Source organism: Balaenoptera borealis, assembly GCF_965194805.1.
Source record: "Balaenoptera borealis genome assembly, chromosome: 4".
Lineage (NCBI taxonomy): Eukaryota > Metazoa > Chordata > Mammalia > Artiodactyla > Balaenopteridae > Balaenoptera > Balaenoptera borealis.
Genome location: NC_138861.1, coordinates 78,189,698 through 78,215,232, shown reverse-complemented (window position 1 = coordinate 78,215,232; position 25,535 = coordinate 78,189,698). Strand labels below are relative to the sequence as shown.

The window sequence follows — 25,535 nt, the reverse complement described above, 5'->3', positions numbered from 1 at the left end:
GTATTTACATTCAGCACGTTTATATGAGTAAGTAGAAACCTGCTAATATTTTAACAATTAAAACATTAACAGCAAACAATTTTACAGAATCTTTATTGTAAACAGAGGTCATTAATAGTTATTACAAACTGAATCAACTGAAAGTCAAATTGGTAACTCGACACATTTATAGGTTTATTTTTGTATGGCATAACTTGTAATCTTTGCCCCCCTCAATGCTTTAAAAAAGATTATTAAAATTATCAGCATTTCAATGTTCTCTTTTTCTTTTTTGTCAAGTTTAGCACCGTAACATTCTCATGATCTTTAAAAAAACTCACTCAAAAACTAGGTAGAACTTCCACTTTTCATTCAAAACTATCACACACAATTTGTTTTTTCAATGCAAAAAGAATACAAATAAGTATATTTTAAAATATTACAGAGCACACATACAGTCCCTACTGTGTATAGTTTTGCATTCTTCCTACCTGCCCATTAGAGAGCCCCTAAAATACCTTGCTTTCATTTCATTTGTCCCCCATGTCATTAAAATCCACCTCTAAAGGACTGTAGTTATTTAAACAAGCATGTGTCTGCCCCATCTCCTGGGATCCTGTCTTTGTCCTCTACCTCCCCCAAGTCTGTTGCTTGTCATATCAGCGCTTGATGGAGGGGAGGAATGACAGCAGAAGAGGCAAAATTAACAATTCAGTTTATAGAAAAATAGCATCTGATGGTGAGAATGAGTAGCTGAGGCTTTACTGTTAAGCTAAACAGGTCACAGGTAAAATGGACAGTTTGTTCTTGTTCTGCTTCCCAGGGAATTTCCCAGGTCTACATTTCAATGAAAAAGCAAAAGCTACCTGTAAAGTGTCCTAAATTACTATACCTGTTACCTTAACAATCAGTTCTGTGAAAACATCAAAATATTCTCTCATGTCCAAAGCACTTAATGGAGATGTATCAAAAACAAGTATTTCTCAAAGAGAAGTAAAAATATTATTTCATGAATTACATTCAATAAATAATACTTTGTAACATAGTGTTCTGTGGTTTTTGTAAAAATATTTACCTAAACAAACTTTCAAAACAAATCTAAATAGAGCAGACAAGTAATGAATGTAAAATTTACAAATACACTGAGCATCTGAACGAATATTCCAATGGATTTTTTCTGAACATTATTCAGATATTAAATGATACTGAATATATTCATATGGGTTCTGAATATCACGACAACAAATAACACCCAGAGGTCATAAATTTCACTCTCTTTTTTTCTTCACTTAAAAAAAAACTTCACTCAGTAGTAGGTAGTAAGTCAATCTCTACTTTAGTATACTTTAATGACTATTCATAATCTCTAAAGTATTTGGTTTTTCTATCAGAGAGAACTGTGACAATATTGAATGCAAATTATTTTTTGTATTGATTTTCTTATCTATATAGTTCAAACTGGCAAGGACAGAATATTTTACTTGAATGCAGAATGGGGCCTATGATTTATCTCTTCTGCCTATTTTACAGCACACTACTTTGAGGTCTCTCTTCCTGATGTTATGTGTATCTTAATAATACCAGAGAGTTCCTTTCAAGTCAAATATAAAACACCTTAAAAATCAACTGGATTGAGGGTTGTAATACATTATAACGGGTAGTGATGTTAGGAGCAGAGATCAATCTCATACTTACGTAAAAATTACTTATATTATTTCCTGCATTAGTACCCGTTAGTCCAGTGCTTCCTGACTTTTTACAAGGTATGGTACATATTAAAAAGGGTAATATTTGTCTGGCTTGCTGGGGTAAATCCACCAGCCATTCTGGGCCAGCAGGACTCGTCTGGGGCATGGCCTCCCCATTTCCCACTGTGCTGCCCCGAGGGCTGAGGGTATACATATCTTGGCAACCCTTTTACCCATTCAGGTACCCCAGTTGGGAAACGGGGGTAACCCACAACTAGGCCAATTTGATCTCTCTATAGTATATTTTGGAATTGGCTGAAGAAAATTTAAAATCTGACAGTGATTGGTCAGTTTTTTGACTGAGGTTGATTTATTTTCTTTTAATTAGAGTAAGCATACCTGCTTTGTTTGATTCTTATCTGCCTAGGTAAGTCTGAATTAGTCCTTGTTCATCTTTGCAGAGTTTTAAATAATTAAAACTCCAGCGCAGATAGTGAAAAGAATGCGGTATTTAGAAACAGGTCCATCTAGGTTTGAATCAATCACACCCGAATTCCAATCCCAACTCTGCTATTTCCTCTGTAACATTCGGCAAGTGTCTTAACTTCTCTGAACCTCAGTTTCCTAATGGGTAAACGGGGATAGCAGCACCTGCTTATAGAGTTGTGGTGAGAATCAGAGACATTCTATGTGCAATGCCTAGGACAGTACCTAGCACTGTAAGGTGCTCAATACATGACAGCTATCAGCATTTAACAGTTAAAGCTGGGATGGTGCTTTAACTTCTACCACATTGCGAGCGCAACACTTACCAATATTTAATGAGTATACATTCTATTAGAGTATTTTCTTCCTAGTGCAAAACTAAGGAACCATAGTTTCTTACTAACTCCCATATGTGAAGTTCTTTAATGACCTCACTTGCATGTGAGAATATGGCTGAAAGTCAATGCACTAAAAATCTGTCTTTCCTCTTAGAAGCCAAAAGACAGAGCATGTAACATTTACTGATGGTGTACCTTTAAACATCTTAAGTGGGTCTATCCCCATTAGTTACCAAAAGCTTACTTATAGTGAGTCTGAACAGTTTGCTTCAGCCCTTTAGCCTTTAGACAAGGAACAGTGGCATTTTAAAAACACTTCCTTAAAGATTAATATTGATTGTAATCACTTCTCTTAATTGTTTTAGAGAACTGTAAACTGCAGATCAGTGCAACTTAATGAAATGTATTAGAATTTAGGGTCTCTGAGACTATTTTAAACATGGAGACTATATAATAGATACAGTAGTGCTCTGCAGATAAAATAATTACGAGTTATCACAAACTCTGTAAAAACATGATTTGCATGCCTACTCTGAAAAAAAAAAAAAAGTCAAGTCACGATATGAACCTACTGACGCCCTCTCGGGTTCTTCTAATGAGTGTCTCCACAGGGGTTGTCTGAGGTCTGGCAGCCCATGTTCTGGCCCGTCACCTGTACTTTGAAGAGGGTTCCGTCAGCGCACATACAGAGCTTGTAGCGTACCCAGTCACCGCCCCCAAACTGGTCTCCGCTGGAGGAACTAGGGAGGCGAGTTGTGCTGACCACCACAGTTCCATTCAGGATGATGCTGTTTTCCTATCAGGAGAAAACTCATATGGCTTGTTTGCATCCACAAGTAGGGGGAGAACAAAATTAATAAACAAAACTCACTGAAATCTTAACAAGAATAGAGGGCAGCAAGAAAAAGTCATGACCCAAACAACAACAACAGAAAACCAAAACCAATCAAAATTCACCTAGTGACCTCTTAGTAATTGTTCACAATTTATATCAGTACACTTGTTAACACAATTTATTTCTTAATTAGTTAAAAATTATATCAAAATTCCTAAGTGCACAATAAGACTAATACTGATAAGGTCTCAGATCATTTTCATTTATTACTTCCTAAGAGAGTTTTAACCAAGCTACTGATTGATAAATTTCTGACGATAAGAAGAAAAAGACTGTTTTTCTCCTAGAGGAAAGTAATTTTAATTTCCAATGTTTTTTTGTAACACCATAAATGAAGTGAATTCAAACCATACAATTTTGAAGCCCAGGCACTCAAAGAAAACCGCCTGGAGGTTCTCTTCTTCCAGCCCGCTATCCCAGGAACATTCTAGTATTGCAGACCCTCTCTTTTTCGGAACTCCTAACCCTCTCTCTCCCCTCTTCCCTTTTCTTCTTTTCATTCATTCAACAAATAATTATTAAAGGTCTCCTATGCGTCAGATACTATTCTAGGTGCTGGGGATGCAGCAGTCAACAGACAGGCAAAGTCCAAGTCCCCATTTACTGGGGAGGGGCAGACAACAAACACCTGAAGAGGTAAAACAAACAGGACATCATCTGAGAAAAGCAAGTCAGGATAAGTAGAGAGAGAGTGACCAGAGGATGGTCAGGGAAGGCCTCTCTGATAAGGTCACAGTCTGATGGAAACCGGATGACATGAGGGAGTAGGGCATGTGGGTAACTGGGCAGAGGAAAGCACATACGCAAAGGCCCCAAGGTGAGGACGTGCCTTGTGTTCTAGGAACAGAGAGGAGGCCAGAGTGGTTGAAGGACAGAGAGAGGGAGTCGACTGGTAGGTAGGAGATGAGTCAAAGAAATAACTAGGGGCCAGACACATAAGGCCAGGGAATGGACTTTGGATTTTATTCTGAATCAGATGGGAAGCCATTTGGAAGGTTCTGAATAGAGAAGTGACGATCTTTTAAAAAGGATCGCTCTGGCTGCTGTACAGAGAACTGAATACAGGGGTGAAAGACGAAGCAGGGAGACCACTTAGGAGGCTATTCTAGCAGTGCAGGCAGGAAACGATGCTGGTTTACACCATGGTGGTGGTGGTGAGAATCAGCCAGACTCTGTACATCTTCTGAAGGTAGAACCCAAAGGCTTTGCTGATGAACTAATGGGTACCATTTAACAAGATGGGAACACTGAAAGAAATCCATGTTTGGGGAAGGAAGGAGGATATGAAGACTTTAGACTTCTTGAGTTTGAGATGCCTATTAGATATTGAAGTGGAGAGGTAAGAAGGCAGCTGGATATGTGAATCTTAGTTCAGAGGAGAAAGAAGGAGTTCCAAGTTGAGAGCCATCAGCTTATAGAGGGTATTTAAAGCAACGAAAGTTGATTATGAAGTAATGGAAATGGCTAATTGACTATGTAGTGATAGTATATGGAATTTTCAAATTTTGTTCCAACGCTGCCATCTTGTGGTTATGTAATTTTACTTTCTTTAAATTGCTAAAGTATTTTTTTTTTTTAATTGAAGTATAGTTAATTTACAATACTGTGTTAGTTTCAGGTGTACATCAAGGTGATTCAGTCATATATATATTTTTTCAGGTTATTTTCCATTATAGGTTATTAAATTCTTGTGGCTTATCTGTTTTATATATAGTAGTTTGTATCTGTTAATCCCATTCTCCTAATTTATCCCTCCCTGCCTTCCTTTCCCCTTTGGTAACCATAAATTTGTTTTTAATGTCTGTTTCTATTTTGTATATAGATTCATTTGTACTGTTTCTTAGAGTCCACATGTAAGTGATATAATATTTGTCTTAGCAGTTTTTTTAAAAAAGCAGTTTGATTGATAAAATTCTTTCTAATGACTAGCCATACACTTAAAAACTAACCTCTGATATTAACTGAATTATAAAGCTAATTATCTTTTCAATACTGGCTTATTTTTTTTAACTGTGGAGAAACTGATATGTGTGTATATGTATTTCAAAGTATGTCATATTAACAACAGGTAGAATTTTCAGGTAGAAAAAAATAAAAGATTTAGGTGACTTGCTAATGGCTATAAACAAATCAATCCCATCTCTTGCTGCTTTTGAGTTTCTGATGCAGAGAACAACAGCCCCACTGTGACCATTCTTCAACACTATTATTCTCTCAGAGGAATGGCTTCTTTCTACAATGTATGTAAACAATACTCAGCATTACTATTGAGTTTCTGGCAAGAATCACGTTTTATGTTCATATTTATTATTTAGAGATTGGAACATATTCTTCATGGGGAAAAGATATTTATGAAATTGAAAGAACTTAATTTTTTAAAGTTTTTTCCTTCAAGAACTATGATTAAATTTTTTAAAAGGAAAGAACTATTTTATAAGTCCTTAGGTTTAACTTTTGTCATTTAATGCTTAGTAAAACAAATTTAATTAGCTTTAATTAGGTAGCATAGAGCAGGTGCCCAAAGACATTTTGAATAAATATACTTTGACCAGAATTGTGAGCAGGTAAAATGTTTTCGAACTTATCGCTCCCTTATATGAAAAATGTTACTTATTAAAGTTCAGATATAATCTGTGAGGCACAAAGAAAATTTTACTTTTCAACAGGTAGAATAAAGGCAAAATCTTTTTCCTTTACAATTAATAATAGATGTATAAATAAAAATACATTTAATATATTTGCTAATTGATTTTCACATCACTAGACACAAAACCCATGAAGAGATGTGAAAAATCTTTAACTGAAAAAAACCCTGTCAACTTCAGGGCGTGCATACTGAGAATTCTCCTTTGGAAGCTTTTTGCTTGCTTGTTTGTTTGCCTTTTAAAATAACACAGGCATCATTATGCAAAAAAAATAAAATTTAGAAAATAACAGGCAAGCAGAAATAAAATGAAAATCATCTGTTACCCTGCTACGCATAACTAACCGTTGTTGACATTTTGGCATACCCTTCTAGGTTGTTATAAACATACACATAATCTGAAAAATAAAAATGAGATATTTCACAGATTGTTTTATAACTTTCTTTCACTTCATAATCCATTTTGAACATCTTTCCATGTCCAAAAAATACAACTACGTTATCATTTTTCATAACCATTTTTCCACATAAGGACTTATGTACCCAGGAATCTAATAATTCTCTTAAAATCAAAAAATACTCACAGCCTTTAACTCCATATTACCACCCATGTGAAATTCAATGGTTTTGCCCATAATGAACACTCCTTCATTTCCACGCACAATAGCACGCCCATCAACTTTTATATTTAAATCACTAGTAGCATTGCTGGTAATCTGAAGATTAAAAAAAAAAAGTAGTGATGAAGAGTTTCTACATTAAAGTGAGGATTGTTATTACAGATAGAGGAGGAGGCGTTTCAATGACAACATATGAAAGGCAAGTGTTTTAACTCACATTTTACACATGTAGAGATAAAGAGAGATGATTGGATAACGGTCACATACACTAGTTGATGACAAATCTAGAACGAATCCTTTCCGCTGCTCTGGAGTCACTTGTTTCATAGCATTTTATCAGTAAAGCTGCCCCTGCCCCCCCCACCTCACACACTTTGTAACTTTAGATAATAATTCTCTTCCATTAATAAAGCAAGGAAAATAAATCATACCCTTTCAGTAGATGCTTTCTGAACATTCAAACTCTTCACTCCACTTGGCAAACGAAACTCATGAGTTTCATAGTCTGTGCTGAATAAGATATTTTGAGTCCTTGGGTCGAAAAACTGCACACCAATGTCACTTATAATAGAAGTTTTGTTCTTTTCTACACTGAGCTTTGTTGTCCCTTGCTGAAAAACAATCTTCAGAAAAACACTTTATCATGAATATGTTTTCGAACAAGACTGCATCCAAAATTCATCAAGAACATTATAAGAAAACTCTACAATAGCAGGCTTAACTCCTAATAATTTTAACTGCCTCTCTCTGACTCCCTCCACCCACTTGGGAGAAGAGTCCTTTAAAACGAGGCCTTAACATGCTTATTTGCTGTAATGCTTGGCAGACACAGATGGTCGCAGAGCACAGGGGCCCAGAGCTAAGATGGGCAGGGGCAGTAAGGATGCCTCCTTGAGGTTCTGGTCAGTTGAAAACCTACGTTATAGTAGCCACTTGACAGGGGCTGCCACTGACTAGACTGGCATATTCTCTTCCAGACTCCCAGAGAGTAGAGGGTATTCTAACCTGGGAAGGTGTTTTTTTAAATGGTTTCCTCATATGGAGGAGAAAAGAGTAAACTACGTATTCTTACAGTAATTATATCTATCCCAGAAAATGCTACCATGGGACAAAATCTAGAATATTAAGAAAGTATCTAACATTAATAGATGAGAAGACCAACAATATTATTAAATATATTATGAATTTTCTCTAAAGGAAAGTATCCATTTCCAGTAATCAACTCTAGGTTTTTACGAAGAATTTTTCTCTAATGTTCCTCAATTAATGTGGTTACTTACAGGCTGGTTGTTGCCAGTGATGACTAAATTTTCATTTCGCCTTCCTCCTACTGTGCTCTTATAAAGAGGATGTATAACTCCCATGTCAGATACTTGCTTAAATCGAAGCAGACCACTTTCATGAAACTCCATGCTGTCACAGCCATTTGGTCCAATGCGAATCACAGCCCAGATAACAAGCGTTACCTAAAAAAGAAATCAAGCCCACTGTTAATAGGTAGCATACATTTAACATAATCAGTAAACAAATAAGAAAGATAGTTGCCAAAGGATTAAACTTCTTAAAAGTGTTTCATCAATGAGATGAACACATCAATTGGGTTTCCACTTACAAACAAAACCAATTTTATTTTTATCAAGGTATTACATACCAATAACTAAAAGTCAAAAAGTGCTAAAGGTTCTATAATTAAAAAAAAAAAAGAGCAGTTTATTTCTTCTACCTCCCCTATACCTCGTCCAGGAACAACCACTTTTCAACAATCTTAGCTATTTCGTCTAGAATTTATCTCCATATTTCTAAATATAAGTATATGTTATTTCTTCACTGATCAATTTTAGGTTGTATCTATCAATTTCCTATTTTAGCAGATGAGAATTTTAGCTCATTTATATTTCTTCTCCTCCAACTCCAATCTCAAGTTTTGGTTAAATCCACGTTCAGTATTTTCAGTATTACAACAATATAAATATTGTTCACTGCTAAGCCAAATACTGTACTATGATGGCAGTTCCCTTCTTGTACTTTGTGTCTTTCAGAGTTTAATATTTGTCCTTCTTTCATTTGCTTAGTTTCTTTGAAAATCAGACTAAGTTTTTTCAAACTCTCCAACATTTCCATAAAATGTCTCTTAATAAAATGTTCTAAAAGTCCAAACCTCCCAGAAAATGTATTTAGTTATATTTTCCTCTCCCAGGAAATCTTTCTGGAATGAATCCTCATCTTCTTGCTCCAGTCTGAGCTCCTGCCCTCTGGGTCTGTTGTATGGTTGTAATCATGAGCTTTCCCTTCACTTTCATGCTGGAACTTCCTTTTGTCTTTCTCCCATGCAGGGTACCCAGTTTCCGGTATCCTTGTCTTCAACATTCTCGGTTTTGTACCTTCTTTTGGTAGAGCACATTGTCCCGTGGCTTCCTTAGAAAGAATGTACGTGAAGTAAATATTTTTTGAGAGTGTGCGTGGCTAAAACAATGTCTCTATAATTCCTCACATTTGACTGATAGTTTAGCTTGGCATGCATTTCTAGATTTGAAATTATTTTCTCTCTGAATTTTGAAGGTCCTTGCTTTCTTGCCTTCTAGTTTCCAGCACTGCTTTTGACAGGTCCGATGCCACTCTGATTTTGTGTTCTTTATACAAAACCTGTTTTTTTAATTCTCTGGAAGATTTTAGAATCATCTCTTTATTCCTGGTCTTCCTAAATTTCACAGTAATAGCCTTGGTGTGAGTCTTTTTTTAATGCATATGCTGGATCCAGAATGGTAGTTTTCAACCTGTCCTAGGAATCTTTCTTTCTTTCTTTATTTGATAACTTTCTTCCCACTGTGTTTTTTCTTCTCTCTTTCTAAAACTCCTATTAACAGAATGTTCCTGGATTGATTCTTTAATTTAGTTGAATTTTGTGGAAGATTTTCTTTTATCTTCCAATGTCTATCTATCTATCTATATCTATCCATCCATCCATCCATGTATGTGTATTTCTATGAGTTCTTCCATATTCTTTAACTGCTTCTGTTTAATGGCATGGTATCCTTGTTTAATGGATGCAATATCCTCTGACTTCTCTGAAGCTATTGATTGTGTGTTTTAATTTTTTTAAGTTTCCTGTCATTTGTTGCCTTCTCTCCACTTCCCTGAATTCCCACTTTCCCCATGGTTTGGGTGCTTTTGATCTCAATCATTTCTCAATTCTGGGAGCTTTCCATAAAAATCTACTGACCCCTGGTGGCTCTGTGTTCATAGTTAACGGAGCGGTTATAAAAAGCTCAAGGAAAGTTCTCTGGGTGGGGTGGCACTTGTGACTGACAGGCTTCACAGTAGGGAGGTTAGGTGGCTTTTTCACAGGGACCTGCCAAGTGTATCTTCAGGTCTTTTCTCTATGTTCTTCAGTTTCTCCAGGGCAGGCTACTTTATCTCTTGCTGGGGGATGTAAGCCTGGTACAGGGAGCTGGAGGTGGAGGATGAGGATAAGGGAGCCTCAGTGCTCAGGATACAGGCTTTCCTGCCTTCAGTGTGGAAACCCATCCCTACTCTCCTCTTGGCAATATCCTCAGGCAAAAAGCATCCCCTCTGGTCCAGTGTGGGGTTAGGAGGGCTGGCTGCCTAACCGCTGCCTGGAAGGAGAGGGAGGCTGGGGATCGCATGCCTCCTTCCATGGACTTTTCAAACAAGCTCTCTGTTTTCAGTTCCCCCTTCACTCCTGCTTTTCAAGGCACTTGTACTCCCAGTTCCTGAGGCTTTTCAGGATTCTGCAAGGCACTTCCACCAATGCCCCCTGCAACCCTCTCTCCCAACATGCAGTTTCTCTTCTCTGGTAAGGTATTTGCCACTCCTCCTTTTTGTCTTCATATATTACGGTTTAGGATTTCGGTTGCCTCCCGCTTTCTTCCAAGATATTTCTGGTTCTTGACATTGTCATCTTAGGATGAGCTTTTAAAGCAGAAGGGGATGAAAATGTCTTTTTTTTTTTTTTGCCATCTTAACCATAACTTTCCAAAAAAATAAATTTCTAAAATAAAATAAATTCAGAACATGTGCTCCTAGTAAAGCTATTTACAGTATCAGCTCTTTTTGATTTAAGTGAAGAATTAGACACAAATGTTTTGGATGTACATAAAATACAATGAACTGGTTTGAGAGTATTAGAAGTAAAAAAATACAGTAGTAAGTGAAATTATGTTAGAACTGCTGCATCCATGTTCATGATTGGTCTCAGGGATACCAATAATCACTCTCTGAAAATATCTATCCACACACATGCCAGAGGGGTTCAGATTTAACCCCCAGGTAGTTACAACCTTGGATTAAAAGTCTTCTTCTTTAAGAAAGCAAATATCTTTGGAAAAGGCAACACACCAGCTCCTCACACCTTAGTGTAAACCAGTCTACCTCAGATCCTTTCATTCTTTTATAACAGAGATTTAGGACTACAAAATATAACCCTTTACTGCCATCCAAGGTTTACAATTTTAAAATCTAGCTGAGGAGGCAAGAGCAAATTTTGGAAAAGTTGAATGAAAACAGGAAGGAGTATATTTTTAGGAGAGATGAAGGCAGTAAAATCATCTTGACAAAGGTCTCTTCTATTGAGTTGACTCTAACCTTTTAAAAGTTGTCTTTTATTTTTAAAAATTAATTAATTATTTTTGGTTGCGTTGGGTCTTTGTTGCTGGCGAGTGGGGGCTACTCTTCGTTGCAGTGTGCGGGTTTCTCATTGCGGTGGCTTCTCTTGTGGAGCATGGGCTCTAGAGCACAGGCTCAGTAGTTGTGGCGCACGGGCTTAGTTGCTCCGCGGCATGTGGGATCTTCCCGGACCAGGGCTTGAACCCGTGTCCCCTGCATTGGGGGAAGCCCTAAAAGTTAAGTCTTTTAAAGGAAAGAGTCCATGAACATTTTTTTCTAAATAAAATTAGTGCATGGCAATATTAACATACTAGGTTTTCATATAGAAAATATTCATTAAAATTCAATAAGAAATAAAACATATACAGGCATACTTCAGAGAAATTGTGGGTTTGGTTCCAGATAACAGCAATAAAGCGAATATTGCAATAAAGCAAGTCCACACAAACTTTTTTGGTTTCCAAGTGCACATAAAACTTATGGCTACACTATACTGTAGTCTATTACGTGTGCAACAGGATTATGTCTAAAAAAACCGTGTATAGGGAATTCCCTGGCAGTCCAGTGGTTAGGACTCGGTGCTCTCACTGCCGGGGTCCTGGGGTTCGATCCCTGGTTCGGGAACTAAGGTCCTGTATAAGCCACGCGATGCGGCTGAAAAAACCAAAAAACCAAAACCCAAAAAAACCAATGTGCATACCTTAATTAGAAAATACTTTTTTGCTAAAAAATGCTAACCATCACCTGAGCGTTTAGCAAGTTGTAATCTCTTTGCTGGTGGAGGGTCTTCCCTTGACGCTGACGGCTGCTGACTAACCAGGGTGGTGGTCACTGAAGGCTGGGGTGGCTGGGGCCATTTCTTCAAGTAAGACCACAATGAAGTTGGCTGCACTGACTCTTCCTTCCATGAACGATTTCTCTGTAGCATGTGATGCTGTTTGCTAGCGTTTCAGCCACAGTAGAACTTCTCTCAAAATTGGAGTCAATCCTCTCAAATCCTGCCACTGCTTTATTTCTTTCTTTTTGTTGCGGGTTTCTCACAGGTATGTCTATTCGTGCTTGAGGACAGTGGCACTGCTACAAGTGTGCATGATGTCCCACATTCCCACAACACAGCCAGACCGACGTCCCATCCAAGTAAAGCTGGTTAATGATGACCACGAGCAGGCGTAGGACTGGAAGCTTTCAAGGCTTTACTTCTTTTATCAGCACTCCTGATTTTATAAACGATGAAGCCCGTCAACCCCACTCCGACCCAAATCTCCTGGTAAACTTAGGTACAGCAGGGCTTCACAGAGATGCAAACATTCTTAAGGCTTGGAAGCAGCTCAGGCAGCCCCTGCTACTGCCTTATCAACTAAGTTTATGGAATAGTCTAAATCCTTTATTGTCATTTCAATAATCTTCACGGCATCTCCACCAGGAGTAGATTCCATCTCAAGAAAACACTTTCTTTGCTCATCCATAAGAAGCAACTCCTTATCCTTTAAAGTTTTATCATGAGATTGTAGCAATTCAGTCACATCTTCAGGCTCCACTTCTAATTCTAATTATCTTGCTATTTCTATCACATCTGCAGTTACCTGCTCCACTGAAGGCTTAAACCCCTCAAAGTCATCCATAGGGCTGGAATCAACTTCTTCCAAACTCCTGTTAACTTTGATATTTTGACCTCTTCCCATGAACTGCTAATGTTCTTAATGGCATCTAGAATGATGAATCCTTTCCAGAGGCTTTTCAACTTACTTCACCTAGATCCATCAGAGGAATCATTATCTATGGCAGCTATAGCCTTAAAAAATGTATTTCTTAAATAATAGGACCTGAAAGTCAAAATTATTGCTTGATCCGTGGGCTGCAGAATGGATGTTGTGTTAGCAAGCATGAAAACAACACTAATCTCATTGTACATCTCCATCAGAGCTCTTGGGTGGCCAATGCATTGTCCATGAGGTGTAATATTTTGAAAGAAATCTTTTTTTTCTGAGCAGTAGATCTTAACAGTGGGCTTAAAATATTCAGTAAACTATGTTGTAAACAGGTGTGCAGTTATCCAGATTTTGTTGTTCCGTTTATAGAGCCCAGGCAGAAGTAGATTTAGCATAATTCTTAAGGGCCCTAGGATTTTCCAAATGGCAAATGAGCACTGGGTTCAACTTAAAGTCACTGCCTGCCTTAGCCCCTAACGGAGAGTCACCCTGTCCTTTGAAGCTTTGAAGCCAGGCACCGACTTCTCGTCTCTAGCTATGAAAGTCCAAGATGGCATCTTCTTCTAATAGAAGGCTCTTTTGTTTGCATGGAAAATTTGTTGTTTAGTGTAGCCACCTTCATTACTTATCTTAGCAAGATCTTCTGGATAAGTTGCTGCAGCTTCTACATCAGCACTTGCTGCTTCGCCTTGTACTTTTATGTTATGGAGACGGCTTCTTTCTTTAAACCTCATGAACCAACCTCTGTTAGCTTTGAACTTCTTCTGCAGCTTCCTCACCTCTCGCAGCCTTCAGAGAATTGAAGAGAGTTAGGGCCTTGCTCTGGGTTTGTCTTTGACTTGAGGGAATATTGTCGTTGGTTTGATCTTCTACCCAGACCAGTAAACCTTTCTCCATATCAGCAATAAGACTGTTTTGCTTTCTTATCATTCCTATGTTCCCTAGAGTAGGACTTCTAATTTCCTTCAAGAACCTTTCCTTTGCATTCACAACTTGGCTAAGTATTTGGCGTAAGAGGCCTAGCTTTCAGCTGATCTCAGCTTTTCACGTGCCTTCCTCACTAAGCTTCATCATTTCTAACTTTTGACTTAAAGTGAGGGACACCTGCAACTCCTCCTTTCACTTGAACACTTAGAGGCCATTGTAGGGTTACCTCAGGGAATAGGGAGGTCCGAGAAGAGGGAGAGAAACGGGGAACGGCCAGTGAATGGAGCAGTCAGAACGTACACAACATTTATCAATTAAATTCACCATCTTACATGGATGTGGTTAGTGGCAACCCCCAAAAATTACAATAGTAACATTAACGATCACTGATCACAGATCACCATAACAAATATACTAATATTGAAAAAGCTTGAAATATTGTGAGAATTACCAAACTGTGACATGGAGACTGAAGTGAGCAAATGCGGTTGGGAAAATGGCACCGACTGATGTGCTTGATGCAGGGTTGCCACAAACCTTCAATTTGTAAAAAACGCAGTATCTGCAAAGTGCAATAAAGCTAAGTGCAATAAAACAAGGTATGCCTGTACAGAAAAGCAGAAAGAGGGTCCTGAAAGAAATGATAGGAAGAGAGTCCACGATTTGACTAAAAAACAGAAGAAAAATTCCCCATGGTAATTAAGAAAAGAATATTCTGTACTAAATACTCACAATTAAATTGATGACAGCCAGAATAAACAGGAGGATAATCACACAGATGGCTAAGCTGCCCTTTCTCCCTCTCAGCCCCGTTTTATGCAGGCGATCTTCATCAATTGGAATATACCCGGCTTTAAAGTTACTGTTGTGCTCTTTATTGATGTTCCTTCTTTCAACGGCCTTCTCACGCATGGACTTCTTTACAGGACCATTGGAACTTGGCTAAAAACGAAATACAACACAATGGAGCAGCTATACCCTCTCTTTTTGATGCATTTATTTGTTAGGTGCAAATGCATAACTAAAGAAAGCTGAATTGGTTAGTGATATATTTTCCATCAATAAACCTCAAGTCACGTTGAGTTGCAGGCTCCAAGTAAGGACATGACTGTGCTGAGAAGGGTCAGAGAGAAGAACCTTCAGTGTGACCATCTGATAACATATTTCCACTGTCTGCTTTGAATAGTCCTACCGTCAGTAAACCGAACAGCTAGCTCATTTGGCGGAAGAGTTAACATACACATTCTACAGTGGGTAATCTTCTTTTAATGAATGATTTATAAAGATTTGTTTAATTGTATATAGTTTTTCATTTATATGAAAATAATTTGGAAAGGCTAATACACTTTATCACTCCAATTGGCTAAAGTTAACATTATCCTAGACTAGCAGTTTTCAAAATACGGGCTGGGAAGCCCTGGAGGGGTCCCCTGAACTCTTTCAAGTGTCTGGAGGGTGCAAATTATTTTCAAAATAACAATAAGATGTTATTTTCTTTTTTTACTCTTCTTCTCGCATGAATATGCAGATGACACTTGAACAACATGGATCTGAACTGTGTGGGTCCACCTATACGTGCATTTTTTTCACTAAATATACTGGAAAAAAATTTGGAGATTTGTAACAATTTGAAAAAACTTGCAGATAAACTGTGTAGCCTAGAAATATCAAAAAATTAAGAAAAAGGTGCGTCATGAATGCATAAAATATATGTAGATACATAAGTTTAGTGATATTTAATATAAAATTAATAATGCCAGTTTTCTTACTGTTTTATCACTCTGTTTTCAAAGAATTACATTACTGTACAGTGTCTCTCTCTCTCTAACTGGAGAAATTGTGTATCAGCCTATCATCCCATGTAACTGGTTTTTTAAAAAAGATATTATGAATATGACTGTGATACTCTATGCCATAAAAAATTTTATTACGATCCTTTCATTAGTGTATAGGTTAGGCTACTGTGAAGGAAATGTACTGATTACACGAGGCTACTGTAAAGCAACCATACTGCTGCTTCTTCGTTATCAATGCATGAATCGTTATGCACGTAAATATGAATTTCTTTTCCGTATTATCTTTTCATTTTTGATGTCCAGTGTTAGTAATATGTATAACATCTACAGTGTTTTGTACCATATAAGACAATATTGATGTAGGTGCTGACAGATGATTCATCTTGTAAACAGACGACATAAATTTATGGTATCGATAAAGACAGTACAGTACTGTAAATGTATTTTCTCCTTCCTTATGATTTTCTTAATAACATTTTCTTTCCTCTAGCTTACTTTATTGTAAGAATACAGTATATAACAAATATAACATACAAAATACATGTTAATTGACTGTTTACGTAACCAGTAAGGCTTCCGGTCAACAGCATTCTATTAGTTTAGGTTTTGGGGGAGTCAAAAGTTATACCGGAACTTTTGACTGTGTGGGGATCAGCGTCTCTAACCCCTGCATCATTCCAGGGTCAACTGTACAGTGAAGCTTCCAGAGGCTACATGACCTTATGTAATGACATCATTGCTCTAACAGCTAATGGAATGTGTGTTTGTATATTCCTGTGTTTACAAAATTTCTCAGTTTTAATTTCTAATATGGTAAGTATCAACAGATATAACCCACATAAACAAAGCTCTTTGGGATTCTCAGTCATTTTTAAGAGTATCAAGAGGGGGACTTCCCTGACGGTCCAGTGGTCAGGACTTCGCCTTTCAATGCAGGGGGTGCGGATTTGATCCCTGGTCAGGAAGCTAAGATCCCACATGCCTCACGCCAAAAAACCAAAACATAAAACAGAAGCAATATTGTAACAAATTCAGTAAAGACTTTAAAAATGGTCCACATCTTAAAAAAAAAAAAAAAAATCTTAAAAAAAAAGAGTATAAAGAGAACCTGAGACCAAAGAGTTTGAGAACCTCTGACTTTCAACTATGGTTGAAAGACATTTTAGGTAATAATCTGGTATATCATGAACACAAAAGGAAGGAGTAGAATGGAATACTGCCCAATTTTCATATTTTTCAGAGCTCTGAGAAAATTAATTTATTGAATAGGCATTTATTAAGCACTTTATGCTTAAACACTAGTATTATAAATAGGAATACAAAAGAAATATAGGACAAGAGCCTTATCCTCCAGATATTACAAATGTGATTTGGGTACACAAAACAGTTAGCAATGCAATAAAATGCTCTGTATGTTCAGATGCCAAAATCAATAGTTTAGACAATACATGCTGTGGAGTTCATGGGAGAAGAGACAGGAGGGCTTGGAGTTGTCAGGGAAACCAGAAGGAGTAGGTGGGTCAAATCTGGCAATGAAGGCAGAATCAAGTTGGAAATGGAGGATAGGTTGTGAAACTTTTTGGACATCTGGGTACAAACTCTAGTCTTTATGTCTGCTTATTTGGGAGTCACTGGAAGTCTCTGAAGATGAATGACATATGTTTCAGGATGCTAAATGTGTGGGCATTTGTAGGAGACACAGGAAAGAGGAAAACCAGCAAGTAGGCTGTTGGGATGTTGTAGTAATGGAGGCCTGAAGTATTGAGGGCCTAAACTAAGGTGGGATGAAAAAGGATAGATTTAAAATATACTTCAGGGCTTCCTTGGTGGCGCAGTGGTTGAGAATCTGCCTGCCAATGCAGGGGACACGGGTTCGAGCCCTGGTCTGGGAAGATCCCACATGCCACGGAGCAACTAGGCCCGTGAGCCACAATTACTGAGCCTGCGCGTCTGGAGCCTGTGCTCCGCAACAGGAGAGGCTGCGATGGTGAGAGGCCCGCGCACCGCGATGAAGAGTGGTCCCCACTTGCCGCAACTAGAGAAAGCCCTCACACAGAAACGAAGACTCGACACAGTCATAAATAAATAAAAAAAAAAAAAAAAAAAAGAACGTGAATTTCAAAAAAAATATACTTCAAGAGAAGAGTTAAGTGAATTTGTACCAGGTTAAAAAAAAAGCCCCTCACGTTTACTGAATGGTGACTACTTAAATATGGGGAATGAAGCAGGGAGAAGATTTTACACATGTTGCATTTGAACTGATTGAGAAATAAGCACCTGCTTTAAAGGCAATGGGAAGGATGGGATGGGCTATTAGGTCGGTCAGGACTAGAAATACAGATTTGAGAGTCTTCACCTTCAAGGTAAATTAAATCTATGAGACTACATCCGTTTGCTGTAAAAAACAGTATAGAGGAAGAGAATAAAGAGCCCAGGATGTACCCTTGGAAAACTTTAAATGTGCAGGAACAGTGGAAAATGAGAAATACAAGAAAACTACGGATGTGCAGTGTTGCTGAATTTGTCAAGAAGTGCCTCTGTGACTTTCAAATACGAACTCTTGAGTAGCAAACTGGTAAGTAGGAATAGTCCAGAAAGGATGCCAGCATGTATGCATTTATTTTCGAGTCCAGAAAGACGAAAGTGTTAAGACAGAACACTAACTATAGGATTATGTACTGTTGGAGGAAAATTGTGCTCGTTCTTGTTGTTCTTAGTATCTCTCCATCCTCTCCTCACAACAATTTGCAGAAAGACTTGTATGTTTGATGGCAGAGGGAAAGATGCCAAGAAGGGCAAAGGTCAAAGATCTCAGAGTAGGGCAGAATAATGAGTGAAATAAGATCTTTCAGGAGATAGGAAAGAAAAGTGATAGTACAGGAGAAAACAGTCTTAAAGGGTGGGTTCCCACCTCATTGAAATGGTTCACACCAAGAAGAGAAAAAAAATTCTTCTTTTCCCTGGGGATGTAAAAGGCAAGGTCATCTGCCAAGAAAGAGTGGAGAGGGCAGCTGGAATCTTATTGTGGTGGCAGGGGTAGCAGGCTGGTTGAGGGCTTATGGAAAATGGAAAAAGACAGGAATAATCATTGTGAGTAATGTGGCAGACAAAAATTTTTTAATTCCACAAAGCGGTAAGAAAGGCTCTGTAGAAGATAATTCAATCTACTCAACAGATGTAACACAAAACAAGTTGCTGAATACAGTTGTGTAGGTTGTATATCTGCATGAGGTACAACAGCTATGAGGGTGCATTGACACTCAAACATTTTAGAGTTGAATATGCATTTTGACAGCCGAAAGCAGTAAAATACCTTAGGGGAAGTGTGCTTGCTTCTAATTTTCACAGACACAGTATGGGTTTATGACAGTGCTCACAGGTGGGCAATTTAAAAATCTTAGCCAGAGGTTGAATATAGGTCTACATAATAGAGAGACAGGGCAAAACTTACCCTCCTGAGATGCATTCTTTAATTTTCTCTGCCAATTCATGTACAGTATTATATTTCATTTGATGTACTTACCATTTACTGAGGAGTTACTATATGTCAGATGCTCCAGACTACCAAGATGAGCAAGGCAGAGCAGCTACCCTCAACAAACTTACTTATAGGCCAGCAGAGTAGATAGACAGGGTCACTAGCAATTGCAGTTCAACATGGCAAGTGCTGTCGTACAGCAATGCACACAATACTGAAAGAGTGCAGAAGAGGAATGCCACTCGACTTGGCGAGCAGGGGCATCAGTTGAAGGTTTTTAAGGAAAGTTGGGGCTTCAGTTGAATCTTGAAGGACAAACAGGAGTTAGCCAAGCAAAGTACAGAGAAAGGCATTCCAGGCAGAGGGAACAGCATGGGAACTCTGAGTATAAGTCATCTCTGCAAACTAATTTTGGTAGCTTTATGTGGATGGTGAAGAGGATGAGTATAGGAATGGGACAAAAATTGAGGTGAGATGTGGTTAGGGGCTAGAAAATGAGTGGACATAAGTATCACATCAAGAATGATGAAGTTTATCCTGAAGGCAATGGGGAACTACTGAAGATTTCAAATAGGTCAGTGATATAATCAGATCTGCATTATAGCAAAATCAAACCAAAAAGAGATGAACTGGAATAGAAGAGTTTAGAGATGGAGATTTCAACAGCAGGTTAGATTTCAACAACAGTCCAAATGAAGGCTTGACTGAGCTTTGGCGCTGCAGATGAAGAGAAGATTGGGGAGAAGCCTTAAGAGGTAGAACCGAAAGGACCTGGTGATTGACTGGATGTGAGTGTGACTTAGAGGCATCTAAGATGACTCCCAAGTAGGACCCGCTACATAATTTGTGGGGTCCAGAGCAAAAAGAAAATGTGAGGCCCTTTGCTCAAATATCAAGCTTGGGGCACCAGAGCATTAAACCAAATGCAGGTGTCTTCTGAGTTCCCTTGAGCCCGCCCTGCTCCCAAATTTGTGGCGAGGTGAACCAAGTGAATGGATGGCTGTAACCCTTTTAATGGTGAATATGATGCAATGCAACATTTTTGAGCTTGGGGTGCCCGTGGAAAATTCAGTTAAGTTCAGGCTGGAGACATAAACGCCTAACTCTGAAGTAGAGATTGAGGAATGGATCAGATTGCCCAGTGCAGGTGTAAAGCAAGAACAGAAGTTCGGTGGAACTTCAAGAGCATCAACAGGTGATGCAGATGAAAAAAGAACCATCTAAAACGGGCACTGATGGGAAATCAGGAAAGCCAAGGGACAATTTTAATCTCAACAACTGCAAGAAGCTTTGTCTCCTTTCAATTTCACTCATTCCTTTAGATTTTATTTTATTGTTAGGACCTGTAGCTTGCCTACCATCTTTAGCTGATTTTTCTGCATTTATCTGGCAGTTTGACTTTAAGCTTTGAAGGCAGATGTCATGTCTTTTATTTTTTATGTCCCTCAGAATGACTGTTCCAGTGATATCTATCTACTATGTCTCTAAAAGCTGTTAATTGCCTAAGAAAATCTTTCCAGTTCTGGAAACAGAATGTTGGCTACTTGACTTGTGTATTTTTTCAGCAGTGTTGAAGAATGAGACTTTCCCAAAGAAACTATCATACCACAGTTTCTTTTTAAAAGGAAATAACAGTTAAGGGGAAAAAGTGACTATCAAAATTATTTTTATTATTACAAATCACCCTAGTAACTACAGGTATGTATGTATGTGTGTGTGTATGTAAATGTGCATGTGTGCCTATGTATAGCTTGCTTTTTGTAAGAAAACAGCCTTTTAAACTATTATTCTAAGTTACAATGCAGATCAGGAAATACTTGATAAAGCATTTTAAAAAATGATTTTAAACCAACTGGATAGGAGACAGTTTTATATTGGTGACTGTCTCCAAAAGCCAAAGCGGGAGGAGAAACGTGGATGTCAGCATATGGGGATGGCACACAAGACGGGGCTGCAAGCTGACACCCAGGCAACAGCTGCGTGTTTCTTGGCTGGTGTCAGGGGAGGCTCTTGGATCGCTGGTTGTGGTTATTTTTGCCTGCATCTTCGCTGGCCACCGAGCAGGGCATGTCCCCGGCACGTCCTGGCCCAGGCTCCCGGGTGCCACGGCCGCCTCCCGGGCCCTCAGGACAGCGACCCCTCCTCACCCCGCCGACGGACAGCCAGGCCAGGCCGAGGGCCGGGGCTGGCTCCCCCTTCTCCGCCCCGGGGCCCCTGCCTGGGGTCCCGCCCGGCCTTTGCCAGCATCGCGGACTGCGGACAGCTCCTCCCGCCCCGCCCCACCCCGCGGAGTCATGCCGGCCGGCCCTAGGCGGGCCCCGCCGGCAGCACCCCGGCCTCCTCTGGCCCTCCAGCGCCCGGCCGCGGCGGGGCTCACAGACCTGCTCGGCTGCCGCCACCGCCGAAGCAGCGGCCGCCGCCGCCGCCGCCGCCGCCGATGCCGCCATGTTCCAGCGCTGGCCGCCGCCGCCGCCACTGCCACCGTCCTCCCCGCCGCGGCCGCACCCCGCGCGCCTGCGCCTGCGCCCTGGAGGGGCGGGAGGGGGCCCAGCCCCTCACCGCCTCTCCCCTCCTCCAACCTCGCCCCGCCCCGGCAGGGAGGTTCCGAGCCCGAGGCTGCAGCGGGGGCCCGGCGCCCAGGCGGTGGCCTCCGGGCGCGACTTCCCACGCACCGGGATTCCACGCAACCTCGGGCTGCCTCTGGATTCCTCCAAAAGGGCGCCCTCAAAATACAGAAGACGCCTCTCCCTTTCCCCTCCATTCCCCATCACGAGGGGCTGGTGCCATCCCGAGTCCTCCTTGCTGCACGGGCCGGGATCTCCCTGGAGAGAGGAGAGTACGCGTGGACGAGGAAGGTGGTGATAATGTGGCCAAAGTTAACAAGTTCCCGATTAGGTAACGAAAATCTTGAAAACCGAGACCCCTTAAGAGGACATACAATCACTTCAGGGATGCTTCTTAGCTCTGGAGGGCCTGTGAAGTCTGATGCTTTTTTCTGTAGTATTGGAGGTGGGTTGGAGATAGTGTCGATATATCTCCTGGGGACCCGATTTAACAGATATTTGCTGCACACCAGGAAGCCACTCAGATACACAAGTACACATTCCTTGTTCCCAGTGGAGTCAATATAATCCAATAATCCTCTTACTTAAAAAAAAAAAAAAAAAGAGCAGTGGCAATCAAGGTGCAAAAACCGTTCCAAGAACTGTTCCTCAGGTAGCCGAAACCAGTTCTCCTAAGCACCTTTGGGCCCTAGGCCTGCCTAACTCAGCAGGAAGCACCAAAGAGACCTACCTGCTGACCAAGTTTTCCTTTCTCTGGGAACTATGTCAGTTTCGCTTTTCAATGACTGGAGCCGTTGTTTCGCTCTCTGCCTACTTTACTTCAGAGGATTGCCGTGAAGTTTAAGTTAGACACTTTCTCACGTGGTAAGTCCCTCATAATCTTTTCCCTTTTCTCCTCTGGTTTCGGCTAATGTCAGTACCTACCTGGTCATCAATCTCTGCCTATCCTTTCCCAAATGCTGGAACCAATTGATTTGCATCTCTAGGCTCACTCCTGCCTGGATCTCTAGGACAAACCTCATCTTAGGCAGGAAGACTATAAGTTATAGCCCAATGCTTTGGCAGTCAGCAGTAAGTCTCTTTGAATAGTCTTGACTGTGGTCCCAATTATCCATTCAGATAACAGGGCTTTTGACTGATCTTTATTTCCTGTCTCCAATTCTGGTCCTGTAGTCCTTACTTCCTATGCTTTGCCTTTTTCCCCTCTGCTTGGAAAATCCTCCTCTTTTTTTCTGGCAAGCACACTCTTATACATCCTCCAAAAATCCATTCAAATGTCTCATTCTCTTTAAAACCTCCCCGGGCGTATGTGCAGTTTTAGCTGGTCCGTCCCTTAACTCTGCTCCTAGTCTTCTACACGCACTTTAGAGTGCATTGTATTCTATTTTGTTAACCTGTCTAATTTCATCTAAAAAACAGGGAGCTCTATCTGGAACGCCCGTATCTCACTCACTCTTTTATCTCCAATGCCTAACACAGTAAGGAAACTTAATAAATGTCTTAGAAATATGCCTGATACCCCAGTTTCTAAGACCAGCAGTCCTGCCTTGATTTTGCCAACCTCTCTCGCACTTAGGTGGTGAGATACCTGATTTTCCTAATGCCAAATTCCCCTTAGGCTATCTGAGAAAAAAATTACCTTCTCTTGGATTCCTCCTTGCTGATCTCCAGCTCTGTGAAAGGACACCTCACTATTCTCCTTGATGCCAATTACTGTATAGTCTTTAAATTCACTCATAAGACCACAACTTTAATGTAGGTCAGTTCCAAATGCATTATCTTCAAGCTTTTTTTTTTTCTGAAATAATATTTTAAGTCCAATTCTCCCAGCAGTCTTACGAGATAGGTCATGTTATTCCCATTTTACAAATGAAGAAATCAAGGCTCATAGAGGTTAAACACCTAACCAAGCTTTCAACTACTAAAGAGCCAGGATTGAACCTAAGTCCACTTGACTAAAGTGTTTGCTTTTTCTACCATATCACATAACCTTTAATTCTGCACTTCCTTTTGCCTGTTACATATTATTAGCATTTAGAAGTGCAAAGCAGAGCTCCCCAAGGCTAGAGTACTAGTCAGAACATAGAGACAGTTATCCATTCATTCACATTATAGTGGGTTAAATAGTGTTCCCCCTGCAAAAGATATATCCAAGTCCTAATTTCCAGTACCTGCGAATGTGACATTATTTGGGAATAGGGTCTTTGCAGATGTAATAAAGTTAAGGATCTCAAGATGCGATCACTCTCGATTTAGAGTAGGCTGTAAATGTAATGACTGATGTCCTTATAAGAAGAGGTGAGGACAGAGACACACACATGGGAGAAGATGATGTGAAGACAGAGGCAGAGATTGGAGCCATGTGTCTACAAGGCAAGGGATGCCAAGACTTGTCACCAAAAACTAGGAGAGCAGCCTGAGACAGATTCTCCCTTAGAGGCTCCAGAAGGAACCAACCCTGCTAACTTCTAACTTTCAGAACTGTGAGGGAATCAGTTTCTGTTGTTTGAAGCCACCAAGTTTGTGATAATTTGTTATGGCAGCCCTTAGGAAACCATCCAAAAATTAAACTCAAAAACTTCCCCCCAACCCCAATCTACTTCTCCTGTGTTCTCTTAGTGAATGACACCACCATCCTGTCAGAAACCTCAGAAGTCATTCTATACTATTTCTAGTGTGATCTTTCTGCAGTACAAACCTGATCATGTCTCTCTTCACCCTGATGCTTAAAACCCTCCAATACCTTCCATGATAAAAATCAAACTCTTTATAGTAATACATATATATATATATGTGTGTGTATATATATAGTCCTTTACTTTTTGGTTCCTGTCTACCTCTTTTTAGCCTCCTTTCCTTCCCCTTCCACAAACTCATCCTTCACTCCTGCCGTGTGCAGTATCTGCAGTTCCCAAGTATTTGCCTGAACATATCAAGTTCTTAATGTCTCTGTGCCTTTGCATATGTGGATATTTCTCTTTTTTATCTAGATAGTCTTCAGCTCGTCCACTAAAACTCAGCTCAAGGGATATTTCTTTTGGGAAGACTTCTTTAATCTTCCTCCCCATCATGAATTTCTGATTTCCGAGCCCCTCCCTGTGATCCTCAAGCATGCCTTTATTGTCACGTTTCTTTCACTAAGCTGAAATTTATTTATTTGGCCATCTTTCTGGTCTATGAATTCATACCTCCCCAAATTCCAGTCATCTTTAGGCACCAACCTCAGTTCCACCTCTGCCTGACAATTACAGCCAATCATTATTATGCTCTTTTAAAAAATTAATTAATTAATTAATTAATTAATTAATTTTTGGCTACGTTGGGTCTTCATTGATGTGTACGGGCTTTCTTTAGTAGCGGCGAGTGGGGCTACTCTTCGTTGCGGTGCGCGGGCTTCTCATTGCGGTGACTTCTCTTGCTGCGGAACACAGGCTTTAGGTGCGCGGGCTTCAATAGTTGCAGCACGTGGGCTCAGTAGTTGTGACGCACCGGCTTAGCTTCTCTGTGGCATGTGGGATCTTCCCAAACCAGGGCTCGAACCCATGTCCCCTGCATTGGCAGGCAGATTCTTAACCACTGTGCCACCAGGGGTAGCCCTTACTCTCTATTTTTAACTGTATTGCACCAATTTGCTATGACACCCATTTGATACTTAATAACACATTATCGTATGTTATTTTACTTTTCACGCACATAGATTGTGCTCCCGGGTAGACTGTAAGCTCATTAAAAAGCAGGGATAATGTGTTACTACTTCTGTTTGCCCCAAATCCTGGACACATTAGGAA

At 39.9% G+C, this 25,535-nt stretch overlaps 1 protein-coding gene across 1 annotated transcript; it reads right to left on the bottom strand.

Annotated features, from left to right (window-relative positions):
• Positions 1-76: 76 nt before the first annotated feature.
• Positions 77-21,723, bottom strand: SGCB (sarcoglycan beta). Its single transcript, XM_082389911.1, has 6 exons — positions 21,565-21,723; positions 14,642-14,851; positions 7,931-8,116; positions 7,082-7,273; positions 6,615-6,746; positions 77-3,287 (listed from the first exon to the last, which is right to left on the bottom strand). The coding sequence occupies exons 1-6, from the start codon at positions 21,628-21,630 to the stop codon at positions 3,084-3,086; spliced, it is 990 nt and encodes a 329-aa protein (XP_082246037.1). The 5' UTR covers positions 21,631-21,723; the 3' UTR covers positions 77-3,083.
• Positions 21,724-25,535: the final 3,812 nt, after the last annotated feature.